The sequence below is a fragment of the Hyla sarda genome, chromosome 4, assembly GCF_029499605.1.
Source record: "Hyla sarda isolate aHylSar1 chromosome 4, aHylSar1.hap1, whole genome shotgun sequence".
In the NCBI taxonomy this organism is placed as follows: domain Eukaryota; kingdom Metazoa; phylum Chordata; class Amphibia; order Anura; family Hylidae; genus Hyla; species Hyla sarda.
The window spans coordinates 45,736,310-45,758,400 of record NC_079192.1 but is presented as its reverse complement, the minus strand read 5'-3'; the positions used below and the strand labels follow the sequence as shown (position 1 = coordinate 45,758,400).

At 42.7% G+C, this 22,091-nt stretch overlaps 1 protein-coding gene across 5 annotated transcripts in view; it reads left to right on the top strand.

The window, feature by feature from the left end:
• Positions 1-18,133, top strand: part of LOC130367848 (serine/threonine-protein kinase N1-like) — a 119,965-nt gene extending 101,832 nt beyond the window's left edge. For all 5 annotated transcript variants that reach the window (XM_056570731.1, XM_056570732.1, XM_056570734.1 and 2 more), the window contains 9 exons: positions 1,377-1,452; positions 3,164-3,255; positions 4,083-4,259; positions 4,502-4,564; positions 6,257-6,333; positions 10,242-10,384; positions 14,980-15,087; positions 17,196-17,276; positions 17,772-18,133. In XM_056570731.1, coding sequence (XP_056426706.1) covers positions 1,377-1,452; positions 3,164-3,255; positions 4,083-4,259; positions 4,502-4,564; positions 6,257-6,333; positions 10,242-10,384; positions 14,980-15,087; positions 17,196-17,276; positions 17,772-17,975 — 1,021 coding nt within the window. In that variant the 3' untranslated portion in view covers positions 17,976-18,133. The remainder of the gene's footprint in view (positions 1-1,376; positions 1,453-3,163; positions 3,256-4,082; positions 4,260-4,501; positions 4,565-6,256; positions 6,334-10,241; positions 10,385-14,979; positions 15,088-17,195; positions 17,277-17,771) is intronic.
• The last annotated feature ends 3,958 nt before the right edge of the window (positions 18,134-22,091 follow it).

The following is a 22,091-nucleotide window of genomic DNA, read 5'->3' as shown; positions in this document are numbered from 1 at the left end:
GCATGTATTCACACACTAGCATGTTCGGAGCAGTTTTCTATTTTCCCTGGATAGGGAATGGTTAATGCTCTGAACGAATGAGAACTCTGGTGTGTCTAGAAATCTCCAGCTCTGTCTAGCTTCTGGGCTGGCTCTGTTCCTGCTTCCGCTCCTGTGGAGCCAGAAGTTAGTCTTCCTGACCAATATTCGGGTAACTGCAAATATGGGGTCCACTGAGGACAACTCCGGAGAAGTATTTGCGGTTACCCGAAAATCGGTCAGGAAGACCAACTTGTGGCTCCACAGGAGCGGAAGCAGGAACAGATGACAGGATGTCAATCACCAGACCAGAAGCTAGACAGAGCTGGAGATTTCCAGACACACCTGAGTTCTCATTCGTTCAGAGCATTAACCATTCCCTATACAGGGAAAATAGAAAACTGCTCCGAACATGCTAGTGTGTGAATACACACCTAAACAGAAAAATACAAAAACAAATAAACGGACATTACACACTTATATCCACATAATGATGCCCCAGTGTCAAAAGGGCAGGGGATCAAGCCCCCTTTCTTGTCAAAGTATGCACGTCCCTGGAAAGAGGCATTGTGGTTATATCGTAAGCCCCTTTCTTCATCTGTCCTGGACTCTGTACAAGATTTTTTTATGCATATAAAGCACCCTAAAGTCCCACAATGTTTTGTATAATTCAGTATGGGCCCCATATCAGCCACTGGAGCTGCCTCCACAGAACGCATTTGTCGCCAAAATGAGAAGATCTATCACTTAATTTCCGACATATCACACAAATTCACAGTTACGTAACATACCTCCTCCCAATGACTTTCATTACTATTTAATGACATTTTCTAATTCCCAAACATTCCAATAAGAACAATGCCTTTCAGTCTGCTAGAGCAGACGTCCCCAGGGCGACCATTCGCTGATATTTCCTCTATGGAAACCTCATAACTGGTACCTGAGCCCATCCCAACTTCCTCTTATATAGAGATAAAAGCAAAAGTGAAGGCTCATCCAGTAACAATAATCACCAATAAATCTTCATCGCCCCATCAGTGCCATTTTATATGAAGAAATGTAAAGTCTTGGGACCGCTTATACGGGGATATGCTGCACAAATTCATATCTCCTGCCAAAACCGTTCCATCAAGTAGTCACTCCTTGCCTAAATTATTCATTAGATTAATATTTCCTTTGCTATTACAGATCTTGCATTTGCTGTCTGAGAAGTAAATTTGTTTGTGCATCTATAAAAAAAAAAAAGTATTTACTCTTATGGACTTTTTCCTATTGTTACACAATTATAGTTGGAAAAGTAAAGGGGGGCGGGGGTTAATACTTTTTGAAGCTGTTACATGAATGTTCTGCTTTTACAGAACGCAGAGCGTCTCACATCTCTCTTTAGAAGACTTCAGACTTTTGGCTGTCTTGGGTAGAGGACACTTTGGAAAGGTGAGTGGCATATATTGGCTGAACATTAGTCCGTAGAGGTAAAAATAGGAAAAGGGTCCAATAGGGTGCTCGGCAACTCAGGCAGGCAAGCGGCACTCGAAGATAGGCATGAAAAAAAGTGATTTATTCACCCACGTGACAGACAGCTTTGTTTCGGTCTCTTGGTGAGGCATGAGAAATGTCTCATTGAGAGACCGAAATGTAGCTGTCTGTCACATGGATGGGTGCATAAATCACTTTTTTCATGCCCATTTTGGAGTGCCGCTTCCCTGCTTTTTTGGATTTAAGTCTGTTGAGGTAGTTAGGGTATCATACACATTAGATGAAAGTCAAAATCAGTCAGTTTTGACATGATCGTCATTCTGTCTATTGTGCATGGGGACCTCCAGACTCTTCCCTGATAGCAGATTTTAAGAGAGAGGATTGGGCACTTGGACATTGATATGCCTGATTCTGTTTCCATTGTAGATAAAATGCTGCCAGAGGAATGGCCTGGGGAAAAGAAGGGTCAGCGTTTTGGGTTTCAATATACTCATTCTATTTGTTACATATTTACCTTTGCGTGGAGGAGCAGTGAACAGCAGCATCTGCATTTTGCTGCATTTCGCCTGAGTATGAGACTGCTTTAAAAGCAACCTAGATAGCGAGTTGTGCGAGCGCTTGGTGTGTATGCGCGATTTCAAAGTGAGTGACTTGGAATTCAGTGACTTTAGATTCTGGGAGTTTAGAAAAGTCACTTATAATTTAGACCTGACTCTAAAGTTAACTGGGTAAGGGGATCACCACAGAAGGGGATAACATAATATTACAGAGGGATCTGGGGAAGCTGGAGGCCTTGGGCACAGACATGGCAAATTAAATTTAATGTGGAGAAATGTAAGGTTACACACTTGAGCCATAAAAATAAAATGTACAATTATGTGCTGAATAATAAGACATTAGAGAAAACTTCTACCGTAAAAGATTTGGGGTACTGGAGGACAGTAAACTCTACTTTAGTGATCAGTGCCAGGCAGGGGCTGCCAAAGCTAATAAAGTCATAGGATGTATCAAAAAAGACATAGAGGCTCCTGACAGGGACATCATTTTGCCTCTGTATAAACCATTAGTCAGACCGTACGTGGAGTATTGTGTCCAGTTTTGGGTGCCTGTGTATATGGGGCACATGGCTGAACTGGAGAGGCTGCAGAGGAGGGCGATAATTGGTGGTATGGGAGGATTACAGGACCAAGACAGGTTATCACTTGGGGTTATTTAGTTTGGAGAAAAGACGATTTCATATGTTATTCAATTGATAGAAACGCAAATGTTTTGTGTCTCACAATGTTTGGAAAGTAGAAGAAAGACTGGTTTGGTTAAAGGTGTTCTCCACTTTGGGCAATCTCTACTTAACAATGTTAAATTACTCCTCTGCAGGGATCAATAGCAATCAGCTGTAATCTATGTTGAACCACATAGCAAGTGTACAGTATCCCTACAGCGCCACGAGAGGGGAAATTAAGCATTACACAGTGGATATTCAAATCAATGAGTTGCAATACAGGAAAGAAGCTCCAAAATGACTCTTTGTAATTGCCCTCCCCTCAGACCAAGAGTTGAAGATCCTGAACAGGGAGCCCCTCTAGAATTCCCTAATAGGCCATATGAAGATGTTTTTTTTTTATATCTTATGTTTTTTGTCTTATAGTTTTATTGCCTTTCTTATATTCAGGTCCTGTTGTCTGAGTACAAGGAGACTGAAGATTTATTTGCAATCAAAGCTCTAAAGAAAGGAGATATCATTGCCAGGGATGAGGTTGAAAGGTTTGTTTGCACTTTAGACCTATTATTAATGCCTGTATTTGTAATTTGCAGAATTTACTTACAACTTCATCAGTTATATACTTTTCGGTCTCAATTTTGACAAAACAAGCCCACAAACTGGGTCACAAAAGGGGCAGGAAACACTAGCTAAATGGGGTATTTTGGGGGAGTTTGTTGTAATTTTGGGTGCGTTTCAGGGTCAGGCTTAAATGGGCACTCTCATTAAAACAAATTTTTTATATTGCACTCCTTATGATAAATAAAAAATCTTTTTCATTTTCTTTGTTTAAAAAAAAAAAAATAGTTTTCTATCTTTTATTTGTGTTTAAAAAAGCTGCCACTAGGTGTCTCCCTATATGTCCAGAGCACATTTCCCCCATCTCTTGCAAAGACTTTGGACTCCTGCTGGCCTGACAGAAGTCCAAAATCAGGAAATGCAGTCTGGAGTGCTGAGGGTGTGTGTGTGTGTGTGTGTGTGCAGCCTTAGCCAATAATAGCTCATCTCACACTGAACTTCTCTGGGCTGTGTTTAGCAGAGTGAGGGAGGAAGTTCTCCCCTGTATGGCTTCAGATGATGTCACGCCTGCTGGGGAACACCCCTTCCCAGTCTGTGAATCTGAACCTGAGGCTGAGCATAAAATACAGAGCAATATCAAGGTAGAAAACGAAAAAATAATAAAAATAAAGGCAGGGGGAGGTTTATCATGATGGGAGCAGTGAATTTTACTGAGGACAGGTTAAATATTCCAGTTTTGGTTTTTAATAGGGTGGTAACGATGCAGTCATAACCGGTTTTTCAATACTACTTTCTCTCTACTTTTCTTCAGTCTCATGTGTGAAAAACGGGTGTTCGTAGCAGTAAGTGGAGCCTCACACCCGTTCTTGCTCAGTCTTCTGGGATGCTTCCAGACCCGGGATCATGTCTGCTTTGTCATGGACTTTATGGCTGGAGGAGACCTAATGACTCATATACACACAGAGGTGTTCAGTCAGCAGCGAGCAATGTGAGTATATATGTGTGACAGATGGATGAGCTATAGAGAAAGTTCTGGTGTCACCCATATAGTGTGTCCAGATTTCCCATTTCTGCATCAGGAGAGGAACTGAATCATGTGACCTCCGCGAAGAACATCTAAAAATAAATAATTCCATATATCTTACTTTGATTCACATAAAAATAATTTGTATGTAGTACTGAATGAACATATATATTAACCTATTAACCCATGCACATTTCCTATTACAGGTTTTATGCAGCATGTGTCCTTCTTGGGCTTCAGTTTCTGCACAGTAAGAACATTGTGTACAGGTGAGAAGATATTGCCATAGGTGGTGGCAAGGACTATAAGACAATCGATGTAACTGGTGTTGGGCTTGTGAATATTGGGATGATGTGATGGATCGTAACAGGGCTTACAAGGATGAATGTTTATATATGGTGGTAGAGGATAAAAAAGACATGACATCACACTAGGCATCATAAGTAATTCCATCTATACTTCAACCTAATGCCATCCTCAAATAGAAAAGATTAGACCAATGAGGATATTTTTGCTATATTGTCCTTAAAGTGTACCTGTCAGATCCCCCCCCTCCAAAAAAAACTGTAATATGTTGCTCAGTACCTCATCCTGATCATGTACATCTAATTTGTATGTGTCTACGACCTATATTTCTCTCAGAAATATCTTACCATCATTTGCTCAGTGAGGTTTCTGTCCATGCAGAAGCATTGGGCGTGTCCCTCTCTTCTTCTCACTGTGATGACTCCTCCCCCTCCCTCACTCTGCTCGGACTCAAAGAGGGCCCTGAACCTGCCTGCAGCCCTGTCAATCACTCATGGTGTCCATGACCATTGGACACTGCAGCATTGGTATGTGTCCCAGGAGGCAGGGGGACCCCTAGTGGCCAGTTGTTTGACTGGATTTTTCAGTATGAAATACTGAAACTTTTCTGATGAAAGCAATTGCAAATCATATTGTTTTTGCTTTATGCTTTATAACATAAAGGGGTATTTTAGAAATTTTCAGACTACGCTACAGGGGCTGTAAAGTTAGTGTAGTTCATAATAAAGTGTCTGCACCTGTGTTTGACGGTGGTTTCGTAATTCCTCTGTGATTTTTACCCCAATGTTTATTTTTAACAGCATACAAAATGACTGTCTTCTCAGGTTTTCCCAGGTTGCATTGCCGCCCGAGACATTACATCACTAGCCTGGATTGAAAGGGAGCCTGTCCTGCTTCAATGGGTGTACAGCCTACATAACACGGGCCATAAATAGTTTGATATCTTGGCCCCAACTGTGCTATGCTATAGCCTGGATATGGATTATAGGTGGCCCTAAAATCCAGACTAATAATTTCATAACATGATACAAGAGAATTAGATATTAGTGAGAATTGTTAAATTCTCATGAATAAGTATACGGTAAAAAAAAGGGGGGGGGGCACTCACCAGATTCTTCTTAGGAGGAAAAACCTTCTTTATTCAAAAAACTGTGCACATGGTAAATGCAGGGGAGCACGGACGCCACTGGCGTCCATGCTCCCCTGCATTTTACCATGTACACTGCTTTTTAAATAAAAACATTTTTTTACTATGTCCACTGCTTTTTGAATAAAGAAGGTTTTTCCTCCCAAGACTGTCTTTTTGGTGACTGCCTGTAGGAACATCTTACAATACTGTGAATGGTCAATGGTCAAGATGAATAGAAATATATATAACCAGGGGTCTCAAGTCCTGGGAAAAAAGTGGGGGAACTCACCCAAGATTCCCACCCAAGAGCTGGTCCTGCAAGACTCCTGCTAATGGGAACAGTGTTCCTGCTGTGGAAAAAGTGCAGGAACTCCGTTCCCATGTGTTCCTGCAGGACTTTAACCCGGTATATAGTTGTGTGCTTGGAAGAGTTCATGTGATCTAGTGAAGAGAATAAGAGTTAACAATGGTGTAAGTAGAAATTGTAAGATTACAGAGATTTAACTGATCTTTGATCCCTTTGCAGAGATTTAAAATTGGATAATCTGCTGCTGGACTCAGAAGGATACGTCAAGCTGGCGGATTATGGTCTTTGTAAGGAGGGTTAGTACTTGGTCTATGTGCATGATATATAACATTGAATATACACCGATCACCCATAACATTATAACTACTGACAGGTGAATTGAATAACATGCAGGGCCAGCTCTGCTTATAGGCAAAATAGGCAGCCGCCTAAAGCGCCTTGTTGATGGGGGGTGCCGCTTTGCCCGCTGCAAGAAAGTTAAACAACCAGCATGAAGCACTCGCTCAGCCAGCAGCACCACCACCCCCTCCCCCCGTGCCATAACTTTCTGTACATTGAAGTTATTGATCCAGCTAGCTAGAGAAGCGCATGGCCGCCACTACACGCCTCACTCATCCGAGGCAGACATGATCCTAGCTGGAGATGCGTGTGTTGAGTAGCTGCTGCTCTCCTGACCCTATCCACTTGCTGGCATGTAGTGGATGAAATAGCAAGTTGGGGTAGAAAAAAAGGTCCTTGATGGAGGCGCTGCTGTAGTTTGTCTTATGTACAGTTATCACAGAGACTATAGGATTGGATGGTTTACTTCGGTATTTTCAACATAAAAGGGGTCAACGTGTTTTGGGGCACACCTGTGCCTTCCTCGGGTCAATTTATAAACACGGCAAGTAGATGAAGGATTGGATCTCTGTGAGTGTAGCAGCAGTGTAGAGATCTTTTTCTGAGAGTTGAGCATGTCTGGGTCTCTAGGGGGAGAGTATATTAAGCGGGATGAGATCAGTCAGTTCTTGAAGTTGAAGTGTTGGAACCAGGAAAAATGGGCGACTTTAAGGATCTGTACGACTCTGACTAGGGCCAAATTGTGATGGGTAGACATCTGGGTCAGAAGGGCAGGTCTTGTGGGTTGTCCTCTGTGTACAAGGGTTAGCAAAGATTGTTCAATAAAAGGTTACCTTTTAGTTTAAAATTCACATAGCAGACATGTCTTTCCATAGCAGCCTATGTCTATGTTAATCTCTGACTGGAAGCTTTATGTATCTGACTTAACAATTTCCATAATTGAATGTAACATAAAGAAACAAATCAATGATGGAAACTTACAATTTACCATTAAAATCCCAGAAACCGCTGAAACCCTACTTAACAGATTTCCTATTTTTCTTCTATAATACTGCTTGTCACTCATGGTTTCAATACGTTATGAGCCAAAAAGCTTTTAGACACAGTTTCGATATCTGGACCTTCATGCTAAAGTACAGTGGTCAATATCAGGTCAGAGCAATATTATAGTGGAAATAGCCTCAATGTGACCAACACGTCTACTAATAATAAAACTCCAAAGGGTTAAAAGAACATTATGTGCTATACTGGAAAGAATGGTCGATGAACATGAGTGATGACAGCTCCTATATCCTGGTACATGTAGTAATCTCCCAACTCAAGTCTGCTACAATCCTATCACATGACCATATGGGATCCTTTCCTTACTTACACTAGCGACCATACTTTGTCTATCATTAAAGGGGTACTCCAGTGAAAAACATTTTTTTTCATCTCTGTCCTTGTCAGGAGCTGTCTAGAGTAGGACAAAATCCCCATAGCAAACCTATCCTGCTCTGGACAGTTCCTGACATGGACAGAGGTGTCAGCAGAGAGCACTGTGGTCAGACAGAAAAGAACTGCACAATTTCCTCTGGAACATACATCAGCTGATAAGTACTGGAAGGATTAAGATTTTTTAATAGAAGTCATTTACAAAACTGAATTCGAGTAGAATACAGACATAGCGCACATCTACAATCTTGTATAATGATCTGATTGCTTCTCAGCACAATATCAAAAACTAACAGGTTGTTAGTATACATTTTTGATCAAAAAGTACAAGCCCACTCGCCACGTCAAGGCCACCTATTCAGAGTGGGTCCCTAACGTCCCTAGCATAAAATGGCGTAGCACCGGGCGGCGACCACCACCGCCGCGACACAGGTGCCCACGGGGGGGAGCGACCCACTGGCAGAGCGGCCCCAATGCCTCTCAAACCAGTCTATAGGCCGCATCCGCCCGCAGACACAGCGCCACGGCAGCAACGGACGCCGCCCCGCACCACAACAGTGTGAACAAGGTGTAATGGCTCACTTACCATGCTCTCCCAGTCAGACTGGGAGGCTGCTAGGAGTGAAATGGCCCTAGTGTGGCTAATTACCACCTATATAGGTTTGGGCTGAGGGGGTGGGGAAGAGTGCAGCACATGTTCAAAAAAAAAAAAAAAAAAAAAAAAGGGGGATCATTTACAAAACTGTTTAACATTCTGAAGCCAGTTGATATGAAAAAAAATGTTTTCCACCAGAGTACCCCTTTAAGGCTAAAGAATAACACAGTATAACAAAGCTGAAGACCCCCGACTAGAGCTCAGACCATCATTTTTATGCTATAGGATCCTTGCTTTGCATGCTGTACAAGGAGAGCAACAAACATACTTACAAATAGCTCAAAGAAGTGTGTGTCCGGCACTTACGTAACAAAGAACACCACCGCCACTGTGGTGAATGGAGTCCAATGTGACCCGTAATGAGCTGGTAGCGGTGATGCTCAGCCCGAGGAGAGAAATACATATGACAAACAATAAAGGCAGAGAAGGCGGCACTCACCATCCAGAACAGTGCTTTATTCAATGAGTAGCAGCATCACAGGTACAAGAGGGTATGGCGATGTGAGGCAGGGGCAACCACTTCAGTTGCCCCTGCCGCACATCGCCATACCCGATTGTACCTGTGATGCTGCTATTCATTGAATAAAGCACTGTTCTGGATGGTGAGTGCCGCCTTCTCTGCCTTTTTTGTTTGTCACATACTTACAAATAGTGCTTGTAGAATTTTAGTGTATTAGAGTTAAAAAAAAATAAAAAATAGCATTTGTTACTCCAAGTTTTATAAAAAAAAACCTGATCATAAGACATAAAACATTAAGTGCATTAAACAGAATGGAAAGAGAAAGAAAGCAAAGGATGGGCACTGCACACGTGTGTAATAGCCTTACTGCAGCACAGCAATCAGACACCTGGTGGACAGACAACGTCTATGGGGTGCCAGACAATAGTAGAACCAGCAATTCCACAAAAATATCCAAAAAGGAAAAAAGCATGTCTGCACTCACCATATAAGACCAAGAAAGTTCGGACTTTATTGAAGTAATGTCCACATACAAAATATATTCGGACACAAACGAAGCAATGTCCATAAACAGATGGAGTTCACCCAGGGAGGGAAGGCGGCTACCAGCCGGTAGTCAGAGTGTAGCAGAAGAACCGGAACCGGATGATGCGTCACTGACACAAAACCGCGCTGTGGATCCACAGATGGAGTTCACCCAGGTGCAGGGAGGGAAGGCAGCTACCAGCTAACAGCCAGAGTGTAACAGAAGAACGACAGCGCGTGATGGAACCGGATGATGCGTCACTGACTCGAAATTGTGCTGTCGTTCTTCTGTTACACTCTGGCTGTTAGCTGGTAGCCGCCTTCCCTCCCTGTACCTGGGTGAACTCCATCTGTGGATCCACAGCGCGGTTTCGTGTCAGTGACGCATCATCCGGTTCCGGATGGAACCGGATGATGCGTCACTGACGCGAAACCGCGCTGTCGTTCTTCTGCTACACTCTGACTACCGGCTGGTAGCCGCCTTCCCTCCCTGCACCTGGGTGAACTCCATCTGTTTATGGACATTGCTACGTTTGTGTCCGAATAGGTTTTGTACATGGACATTACTTCAATAATGTCCGAACTTTCTTCGTCTTACATGGTGAGTGCAGACATGCTTTTTTCCTTTTTGGATAATTAAGTGCATTAACATTGACTCATCCATTGACTACATTGTCATGATGACAAACCCCGCTAATTTCCTTTGATATATGAAAGACAGATTTTTGTAAGGACTTTAATAATGTGTGACATCTTACCTCTCTTTCTCTTCCCATATATCTATATATTAGGAATGGGTCCATCAGATCGCACCTCCACGTTCTGTGGAACGCCTGAGTTTTTGGCTCCTGAAGTCCTTACAGATGCCTCCTACACCCGAGCTGTGGACTGGTGGGGTTTTGGAGTTCTTATATATGAGATGATGGTTGGAGAGGTAAGACTGACTACTATCATAAATGTAATGAGTGATTATCTGGTAAGAATTGAGATTCATGAGGTAATATGTAAATATTGGTTCAGGTTAGCGTTCTTTAATGATCTATGTCATGTATAAATAGGTAAAAGGGATTTTGCTATCTGTAAGATGTTGACTAAGACAGTGGATTTTTGAAGATATTTAGAAGGACGGAGAAGCTGAAATGTTAAAAATAACCAAGTGGCCATTCTATCCAAGTCTTTCTTTGAAATGATGGAGCGAGAGATGGTGTGTGGCTACAGAATACTGGTTTGGTGATGTGTTTAATGCCAGAGAAGTAATAAAGCATTATGTAACATAAGGTACTCAACTGGGTCGTCTTCAGAATGTTGGCCACAGAGGTAATAAGGATGTGGCTAGTAGTAAATAGTTTTAACTACCTGGTCGGTATTTAAAGGGGTACTCCGCTGCTCAGCGTTTAAACTGTTCTGAACGCTGGAGCCAGCGCCGGGAGCTCGTGACGTCATAGCCCTTCCCCCTCATGATGTCACGCCCCGCCCCCTCAATGCAAGTCTATGGGATGGGGCGTGACAGCCATCACGCCGCCTCCCATAGACTTGCATTGACGTCATGAGGGGTGGGGCTATGACATCATAAGCTCCCGGCTCCAGCGTTCGGAACAGTTTGTTCCAAATGCTGAGCAGAGGAGTACCCCTTTAAGCCCAATCCAGGAGTGGCTCAAAACTACAAAAAAAGGTGCAAATTGTTTCATTATTTTATTTCCATTTGTCAGCTCCACTCCAGTTTGTGGCTAAAAATACAAAACCCAATCTAAAAATGCATTTACATAGTGAAGTGTTGGGTCCATAGCAAATTCACATAATTATGATTGGATGTTCACCCATTTTAGTAAAAAAAAGAAAAAATACAGATTCAAACTTGACCATGGTTACATCTGGGTTATTGTGTCTTAAAGGGGTATTCCGGCTTTATGCGTCTTATCCCCTATCCAAAGGACAAGGCATAAGATGTATGATCGCAGGGGTCCTCCCGCTGGGACCCTGCGATCTCGGTACAGCCCCTGGCATTCTGTGTCGGGCGCTGCCTCCAAGACCGAGACGTGACGTCACACTCCCTCCCATAGACATGAATGGAGGGGGCGTGGCCGTGATGTCATGTCTCTATTCGAAGGCAGCGCCCGGCACAGAAATCGCGGAGGTCCCAGTGGCTGCACCGAGATCAGCGGCAGGACCCCTGTGATCATACATCTTATTCCCTGTCCTTTGGATAGAGGATAAGATGTATAAAGCCGGAATACCCCATTAATGGGCACTAAACTGAATGGCAGGGGTCGTAGTTATTGAGATAAAGGCCTGGCACTCTTATTATCACAGATGCATTGCTTAATACTTAGAACATGGGTTTAGAAGATAATAAAACAGGGGCCATTCCATTTAGGACAACTTGGATGATGGATAGCCTTTAAGAATTTTCAAGAATGGCTTATAATGACCTTAAAAACGAAGTGAAGAAAACACTGAATATAGATTTCATGGAGATAATGTTATAGGAATGTGGTATGAAGGGAGTAACCTCAGGACTCATGGGAAAGTCATAAATAAGCATAAGACAAGTGTGCACAATGTTCATGTGTCTTTCAAGGAATAAACTTAAAGGCATAAAAATAAAACAAACATAGACATCTGAAAAAAAGACTACATGATCCATCTAGTCTGCTCTTAAATGTGCAAACACGTGACCTGTGCTGTCACCACAGAGCAGTTCTGTATATTTACCCAGAGTACAATGAGAAAGGGAAGGGCTGGATCTAGAGTTTGCGGCATATTGTACTTACCATTCCCTAGTCCTTTCTCTTTTGGGTACTGCTACTACTGCATTATGCCCTGACACTATCCTGTGCCACATAAGACAAATATTTACCATAATCCCAAAAAAATATAATAATAATTTATTGGCAAGAACAAAAGGAAATGTCCAGCATGGCTTGGAGTGGGTGAGAGGGTGAGCTGTGTCTACCATTGCTTGTTTAATAATTTATTGGTATCAGAACATAGAGACCACATGTAGAGCCATGCAGGGCTACATTTGAGAAAGACCCTTGTGAGTATCAAGAGGTTCAGTATCCAGGACTAAGGGAGGGTGCAATCTTATTACATTGCTGATAAATTGTGACACTAATCTACACATATATATATATATATATATATATATATATATATATATATTTATATATATATATATATATATATATATATATATATCTCAACATGTGTGTGTTTATATACACAGTGGGGCAAAAAGTATTTAGTCAGCCACCAATTGTGCAAGTTCTCCCACTTAAAAAGATGAGAGGCCTGTAATTTCAGATATAATGAGAACAAAATATCCATAAGATCACATTGTCTGATTTTTTAAGAATTTATTTGCAAATTATGGTGGGAAATAAGTATTTGGTCAATAAGAAAAGTTCACCTCGATACTTTGTTATATTCCCTTTGTTGGCAATGACAGAGGTCAAACGTTTTCTGTAAGTCTTCACAAGGTTTTCACACACTGTTGCTGGTATTTTGTCTCATTCCTCCATGCAGATCTCCTCTAGAGCAGTGATGTTTTGGGGCTGGGCATCACGGACTTTCAATTCCCTCCAAAGGTTTTCTATGGGGTTGAGATCTGGAGACTGGCTAGGCCACTCCAGGACCTTGAAATGCTTCTTATGAAGCCACTCCTTTCTTGCCCGGGTGGTGTGTTTGGGATCATTGTCATGCTGAAAGACCCAGCCACGTTTCATCTTCAATGCCCTTGCTGATGGAAGGAGGTTTAAAATCTCACGATACATGGCCCAATTCATTCTTTCCTTTACACGGATCAGTCGTCATGGTCCATTAGCAGAAAAACAGCCCCAAAGCATGATGTTTCCACCCCCATGCTTCACAGTAGGTATGGTGTTCTTTGGATGCAACTCAGCATTCTTTCTCCTCCAAACACGACAAGTTAAGTTTTTACCAAAAAGTTCCACTTTGGCTTCATCTGACCATATGACATTCTAACAACACTCTTCTGGATCATCCAAATGCTCTCTAGAAAACTTCAGATGGGCCCAGACATGTACTGGCTTAAGCAGGGGGACACATCTGCATGTTTTGAGCCCCTTGCGGCATAGTGTGTTATTGATTGTAGTCTTTGTTACTTTCTGCAGGTCATTCACTAGGTCCCCCCGTGTGGTTCTGGGATTTTTGCCACCGTTCTTGTGATCCTTTTGACACCACGGGATGAGATCTTGCATGGAGCCCCAGATCGAGGGAGATTATCAGTGGTCGTGTATGTCTTACATTTTCTAATAATTGCTCCCACAGTTGATTTCTTCACACCAAGCTGCTTGCCTATTGCAGATTCAGTCTTCCCAGCCTGGTGCAGGTCTACAATTTTGTTTCTGGTGTCCTTCGACAGCTATTTGGTCTTGGCCATAGTGGAGTTTGGAGTGTGACTGTTTGAGGTTGTGGACAGGTGTCTTTTATACTGATAATAAGTTCAAATAGGAGCCATTAATACAGGTAACGAGTGGAGGACAGAGGAGACTCTTAAAGAAGAAGTTACAGGTCTGTGAGAGCCAGAAATCTTGCTTGTTTGTAGGAGACCAAATACTTATTTTCCACCATAATTTGCAAATAAATTCTTTAAAAATCAGACAATGTGATTTTATGGATTTTTTTTCTCATTCTGTCTCTCATAGTTGAGGTATACCTATGATAAAAAATTACAGTCCTCTCATCTTTTAAATGGGATAACTTGCACAATTGATGGTGACTAAATACTTTTTTGCCCCACTGTATATATGTATGTATATGTATCCAGCATAACCTCTGAACTGCTGGAGATATTTTGATTAAACTTGGTACATATCTTTCTTGTATGTAAAATAAAAGTAGAATTTAGGGATGTCTCGATACCAACAATCTCCATCTCTGCATCCCAAGAGTAACGCGATGTATGTACTGGAAGTCCCATTCAAATGTATAGGACTTCCGGTACATCTCCTGATCACTTTACTCTAAGGCTGCAGAGATTGCCCGGGAGTTTTAAACATCCTGCCCCCAGACCGACGTCATGGTAAAGTATGATTTAACTGTATGGCAGACAGGTACAGAGAATAGTTAGTGCTGGGCAACGAGAGAGGATGGGGAGAGCAGAGGAGAGAGAAGAGTGAGGGGGAGAGAAGACATCAGTACAGAGGCGGAGAGAGGGCATAGTAGCCATGGTGCAGTAAGGAGTGCAGGGAGAACAAGCACCTTGTTACTGCTGGGGCTTCAGGAGACTTGGAAAGCTGGGTGGTATGCAGTATGTATGCCACTCAGCTTTCTCAGTCTCCTAAGGAGCTCCAGTATGGCTGCTTTACCAGGGAGATATTCTTTAAATGACACTAGGAAAGCTCACCATAGTTCACATGTGCAGTGATGTCCTGTTCCAAATACTAAATTTTTAGGACTTTTGAAAGACTTGTCATATACATTGAGCCACCATCTTCATAAAGTTTTCCCACAGTTGTTCTATATCATTTGTAGCATCATTATTAACCAGTTTCTTCTCCGTCTCAGTCTCCATTCCCAGGAGATGAAGAGGAGGAAGTATTTGACAGCATTGTTAATGATGAAGTCCGGTATCCGCGATTCCTCTCAGCCGAGGCCATTGCCATTATGAGGAGGGTAAGATCATCGTCTGGACAGCAACCGCATACGGGGTTAACAGGCTTGTTTCTATATTAAGCCATCTAAATGGGAAAAATTATAGCTGTATGAATATTGTTTATTTGAAATCTGCTATTTCTACAAATATCTGCCTGGCAGCTCTGTCATAGGGAACATTGCCTTTAATAATATTATGGCTGACATCAATGTCCCCATCCTGAATAATAGAAAGTAAGGATGTAGACTGTTATGGAGATGTCCACAGTATCTTCTGACCCAAGTGAGCTATCCCCATTGGTGTGACACATTGACTGGGCTTTATTGACATGATTGACGTTACTTAAAAGAGAACTCCTGCCATAGCTAACTTATCCCCTATCTACAGAATAAGAGATAATTAGCTGATTGTGAGTGGTCCCCCCTGATCTCCAGAATGAGACTCCGGCTGTCAGTGAGGAGCACGTATCGTCTCCGGTAGACGGTGTACTCTCCATTTATTTCTATGATTGCCGAGTGCTGTACGCGGCTCTTTTCGTGCTCCCATAGAAATGAATGGAGCACTTGCCGCCTGTAGCACGCGCTCCTTACTGAGAGCCAGGTCCTATTCAGGAGATCAGCTACTTACCCTATATCCTGTGGATAGGGGATAAGTTGGTTTTGGTTGGAGTTCTCCCTTAATGTGCCATCTGTCATGGACAGGGGTGGCTAGGGAACCCTAAGCTGACCCTAGAAACACTCTCCCTGCCTATTGCCCATCCACCCCAAATGATGGATCGACAACTGGGTGCCAGTCCCTTCCTGCACTGAAGTGCAATAGGTGTAAAGGTCAACATAAACAAACAATACAGTAAATAGTTGGGGACAGGTCAGAAACATAACGGGAACACAAAAACCAGAACAGAATATATATATATATATATATATATATATATATATATATATATATATAACAAAGCAGAATAAACTGTATGCTAACATATAGTTAAGAAACTAGAATCAAAATTAACGGAAGATATGAATAAATGAACAAGACTAGATATGGAATAAATATACAGCTGACATTACCAGGCGATGGAGGGGATGAACAGATGAACTGAATGTCAAACACTAAACAGTTCACACTGGACACAGAACACTCAACACAAACAGATAAAGTTCAGAGGACACAGATCAGTTATAAAGAGAACACTATAAATTAGTAATCTTGTACACTATGATCAGTGGATGTCCTAAAAACACTTAAGATATGAAATCATGTACTCTCTAGATAAACAGAGAGAAGAAAAAGCCAAGCTCCATAACATGGAGGAAAACAGGAACTACAAAACCAAACTCCAAAACATGGAGGAATACAAATTAAGATATTAAACAGGAATATAACAAAACCAAACTCCATAACATGGAGAAATACGGGTCAGGATAATAAATACAGAGCACGGGTACATGAAAAAGACTCACAGTGTGAACACAGACTAAGATATAACAAGGTTAAAGCAGACAGAGATACACAATACTAAAAACCGACAGATGAACTAAAACCAAGCATGCTAAAATCTATATAATAAACAGGAATAATAACCATGGTTAAAACTCAGAATATAAACAGACAGACATAGCAAAGGTGCCTCATAAAAAAGCCATAGTCAGAGAAAAGCACTAATCACCAGCAGGAAGTACTGTACCAGCAGAGCTCAGGTTTACATGACCCCACCCAAGTTCTTATAGGCTTATATCATTAACTATTCCCTAGTCAGGGAGACTACCACAGAAAACTGTTCAGACACAACATAGTGTCTGAGCAGACACCAAAACAGAAAAATACAAAAACACAAAAACAGACATTACACCATCCTCATAACACATCATCTCAGTCCAAGTCTACTCTTTTGTTCTATCTCTTCCTCAAATTAATGAGTATTATTGAAGGGTAAAGGGGTCGTCCTAGGCCACAACAACAAACAGTGCCACCCCTGTCCACAGGTTGTGTGAGGTATTGCATTCATGTTATTCTGATCTTGGACAACCGCTTTTACTTAACGTCATATTATTATATCAGTCCATGAGATTCGACCGCGATTCCCTCATAACATCAATCACTTTGTTGTTCTTCATACATCCGTGCACAGCTTTTGCGCAGAAACCCGGAAAGACGCCTGGGCTCGGGAGAACGTGATGCAGAAGATGTAAAAAAGCAGCCATTCTTCAAGGTGAGTGATGAAAGCAATAATATATTCATCAAGGAGGGGAGAGGGAGGATTTATTAAGAGTCTAAAACACATAATAAATGAGAGCATGTTTTTTTGGTGCTAGAATTCTGGCGTCTTCCGCTTTTTTTTTTATCTTTCCTTATGTATCTGTGTTCTGTATTATGCTCTGTTTGCTCTTACACTTGACACAATGTTAGTACAAATGGTTCTCTTGTTTGTGGACCAGATATGGGTTCTTAACCAGTGTTTTTTCTAGGACAGTACACAACTCTAGAGCGATGTATTCCAACCTCTGGCTCTTCCGCTGTTGCAAAACTACAACTCCCAGCATGCCCGGACTGCCTTCCGCTGTCCGGGCATGCTGGGCGTTGTAGTTTTGCAACAGCTGGAGGCACACTGATAGGGAAACATGACTCTTGAGACAACGTTTTCCTAATTTGCATAACAAATTTTCAGATACGACACATTGGGACTTTTACTTCTTTTCCATCCTAGGAGCTGGATTTCGAGGCCCTCCTTGCCCGCCGGCTACCCCCTCCATTCACCCCGTCTGTCAAGGGGCCACATGACATCAGCAACTTCGACCCTGAATTCACATGCGAAGGACCAGAGCTGACCCCTCCGAAGGAACCCCGACTATTGACCCCCCAAGAACAGAGCCTGTTTCTGGGCTTTGACTTTGTGAGGGACGGCGCCTGAGAGAACATCCACAGCTGGAAACTTTCTTCATTTCTTTTACCCTTGCAGTATTTGTTTTAGTTTTTAATTTTTTTTTAAATACATTTCTGCCTGCCCCATTGCCATTGCCTTTTTTTCTTCCTACCTCAGGCAGTTGTTGTAAATAAAGATCTTTATTAACTATGTAATGTTCACTAGTCATTTGATGGTGGTAGGGTGAGGGACACTGTGTACGAAACCTCAAGGTCTGGTGCAGACACAGGACCGGCTCTGCCTATAGGCAAAATAGGCAGCCGTCTAGTGCGCCCTCTTGATGGGGAGGCGCCGCAAGAAAGTTAGACAACCAGCATAAACCACTCGCTCAGCCAGCAGCAGCACCACCCCCTCCTCCCCTGTACCATGACTTTCTGTACACTGAAGTTATTGATCCAGCCTGCTAGAGAAGCGCATGGCCGCCAATGCATGCAGCGCTTATCCGAGGCAGACAGGCGCAATCACTCAGGCTAGGTCCAGCATTCTGACAGCACGTGCGCCTCCATACATCTACTACCCCTCTGTGACAGTGTGCAGTGATGGCGCTCCTGAGCAATCATGTCTGTCTGCATCAGAGGAGTACTGCTTTCAGTAGTAAGGAGATTACATGGGGAGGAGGTTTGTTACAGTGTGACACCCCAGTAGTAAGGTGGGGCATGTCAAAGGGCGGGCCAACGGGCAGAGTCAAGGGGGTGGCAAAATTAACTTTTGCCTAGGGTGGCAAAAATCCTTGCACCAGCCCAGAAATTGGAACCTTCCCTAAAAGACCGGCTCATTGAGTGGACCATATTTTTTGTGATGGATTTTTAATTCCCTATATCCTATGTATACTGTCCTAGAAATATAGTAAATCTGCTTTATCACCAGAGACTGTGCCCCTCAGATTAAAACCTATAATGCTTCAATTAAAACCTATAAACCTAGGTCCACACTAAGGAATTTCCGGCTGGACCAAATCCTGAATCGGCTGAATCCGTCGGCACTAGGACCATGCGAATATTGCCATCCCCATAGACGGCAATGTCTTCAGAGTGGATCCCGCCTCAAGAATGAAAAGGATAATTCTTTTGGCAGAGAAATCTGGTAAAATTCTGTAGTGTGCACTGTGCAGCGGTATCCCATAGCCAGCAATGGGATTCTGCTGTACTGGAATTTCTGACCAAAGTTCAGTTTGGAAATTCCGTAGTGTGAACCCAGCCTTGGAGAGTGTCAAAAACTGTTAAAACTGAACAAATCCCCCTCCCCAAGCACTGGTGTATCTGGGTAAATTTGGCCCTAAGTCCACATGAACCAGGGTCCACAAATTCTGCATAGAGTTTGTGTTATCGCATACAGTTATCTGTAGATAGGATATAAGAGTAATAAAAAATACAAATAGAACGAAATTAATGCTGTTAAATGTACATTGCCCTTATTTACCTATTTTATCTAAGACCGTATTTACTCAAAATTAATGGAAAATGTTGGTCTTCATAATGGTATAACAGCCGTATTACATTACAATACTACACTGTTAAAAACAATTCATCAATGTACGTACACACTGAGCCTTTGTAGTTACTAAATGGGAGATTTAGTAATCTGGATGCTGGTTCCTCTAAACTGTGCAATGTAAATACAATTTTGCGACAAAGTTTTAGTGGGGCAGTTGATGTGTTTTTGGTAATTTTTCTGGAGCAGAGAACTGGTTAAATATTCACTGTAGTTTGAACATGTATCTTATCAGAGCAAAATTCTATTTTGGAGGTATGGTATGATATGGTATGATGAACTGGCAGTTCACTGAATGAACAGGTTACATGCTGCCAATAGAAGTCTAAGGGGGTGGAAGGGGGGGGGGGGAAGTGGAGTGAGTAGATGGAGGCAAACATTAGGACTACAAAGAAACTACAGAAGGTTTCAGTAAGTGTTAGATGTCACCCAAGTGCTGGATTCACAGCTTACAGAGCTCAGTACTGCTCTATAGTGTCTTTCATGCTGCTTCTTATCGTGTGCTAAAGAATTTTAGATTGGAATTGGCATATACTATAGAGGCTAGTCTACACCCACTAGCTCAAGAAGAATTTAAAATTAGAGATGGTTGCAGAGGGGAAAACTGGTGAAAAATCTCATAAACAAGTGATCTAATGGTACTTCCTATATACACACACACCTGACAGCGTATGCCAAAAAGTTACCTAAAATGACAGATATGTTTTAATATCTGTTGTTCTGGTGGTCTAGGGCAGCAAAGGTGAATAGACATTCCATTGAAATCCTCTATGAACGGATATAAGTGACTCAGTGACACAACATTTGGCCGTCCTAACATTGCCAAAGGACACACAGTAATCTAAGATCTTAATTTAGCTTATATAGTTCTTGAAACTAGCAGCTGGTGAAACAACTGGAGCTACTGTTTGTTCTGCATAATTTGATAGATTATTGGTAATGAATTAGACCCAGTAGGGTGGGGTTGTATTTTACACTTACCACCAGGGCAGGATGTCTATGCTTCAGAATTCTCAAAATCAATTGTTTCTAAGCAAACTAAGACTATGCTTAAGGCCTCTACATTTTAAAAGGTCACCTGAACCCACAGGGTAATGTGCAAGAGGGGCCCCTGGACTCTCTCCAGGTGAAATGAAGAATTGAGCCATTGTCTGACACCAGCTTAAAGGGGTACTCCGCCCCTAGACATCTTATCTCCTATACAAAGGATCGCGTTGCTCGCGCCGCTGGGGACCCCCGCGATCTCAGCTGTGGCACCCTAGACATCCGATGCACGGAGCGAACTTTGCTCTGAACCGGATGACTGGTGATGCGGGGCGGAGGCTCGTAACGATACGGCCACACCCCGCTCATGACATCACGGCTACGCCCCCTCAATGCAAGTCTATGCGAGGGGGCGTGATGGCCTTCACACCCCCTCCCATAGACTTGCATTGATGGGGCGTGGCTGTGATGTCACGAGCGTGGCGGGGCCGTGACACCACGAGCCTCCTGCGCTGCACCCAATGCTCTAACTGAATGCCGGGTGTAACAGGGAGACCGAATGGGTCCCCAGCGGCGAGACCCCCGTGACCAGACATCTTATCCCCTATGTTTAGGATTGGGGTACATCTTTAAGTCGATTGTGTATAGTCAACTTAGATAAAAATGTTATTGATCTCTGAAAGTGCACTCATCTGGTATCCTTAGAGACTGATAAGATAGGGTACCGCTTCTCCTTTAATCTTCCTCTTGAGGTTGTCATAGTTTATTAAAGTTGAGCAAACTTTTCAAAAACTTTTCCAAAAAAGTTTGGTTCGCAGCGAACAGGTTTTCTGCAAACCAGCAATGAAATAAGCCTTAACATACATCTATAACACTGCCTAAGAGCTCTAAAGTTCGGTAAAACACTGCTAGAGTCACCTTAGAATGTATTCAAGTACTTTTACGAATAAGATAATATGGATAAGTAAATGTCAAAGTTATGGCGACATACCCATGGTATCTAACGGGTTACTGATGTATGTCACATAATGCAAGCAATTATTGGCTAACCTGGGGTCATGTGATTTTACTTCTGGGCTACCCTGATGTCATCCCAGTTTTCCCAGTACTTCCTCTATTCACTAGGATGCCAAAACATCATGTGTTCCTGCTATTGTTACCACCGAGCCTGGCAAAGTTTGAAAGCTCGGCAAGCCACAGTCACCCCAAAGTTCTGTCGAAGACAGGGTTAGCCGGGTTAGCTTAATCATCTCTAGAGTTTATAAACTTAAAAGAGTATTACAGTGTCCTGTAGAGAAAAGAAAAAAAAAAAGCTACACTTACCTACCCCTGGTCCCTTCACAGGTTCCATTGTGGCTTCCGTTCGGCTCCTCCCAGTTCCCTGATGGTTTTGTCTCTTTTGCCTGCTTCCAAAACGAGAGGTTGGAGCAGAACCTGCCTTGTCAGTGAATTACTGGCTGCAGTTATGTCCCGTCTGTTACGTCCTGCGCACCGGCCAGACATGCTGGCCGTGAGCGCTCCCCTGTTCTGTCTTCATCTGCTGGTGGGGCTGGGATTCACATTGCGGGATGCGCCCGCATGCAAATCCCAGCCCGTCACTCACCTCTGCTCTCTGTTCTCCCTCCAGTC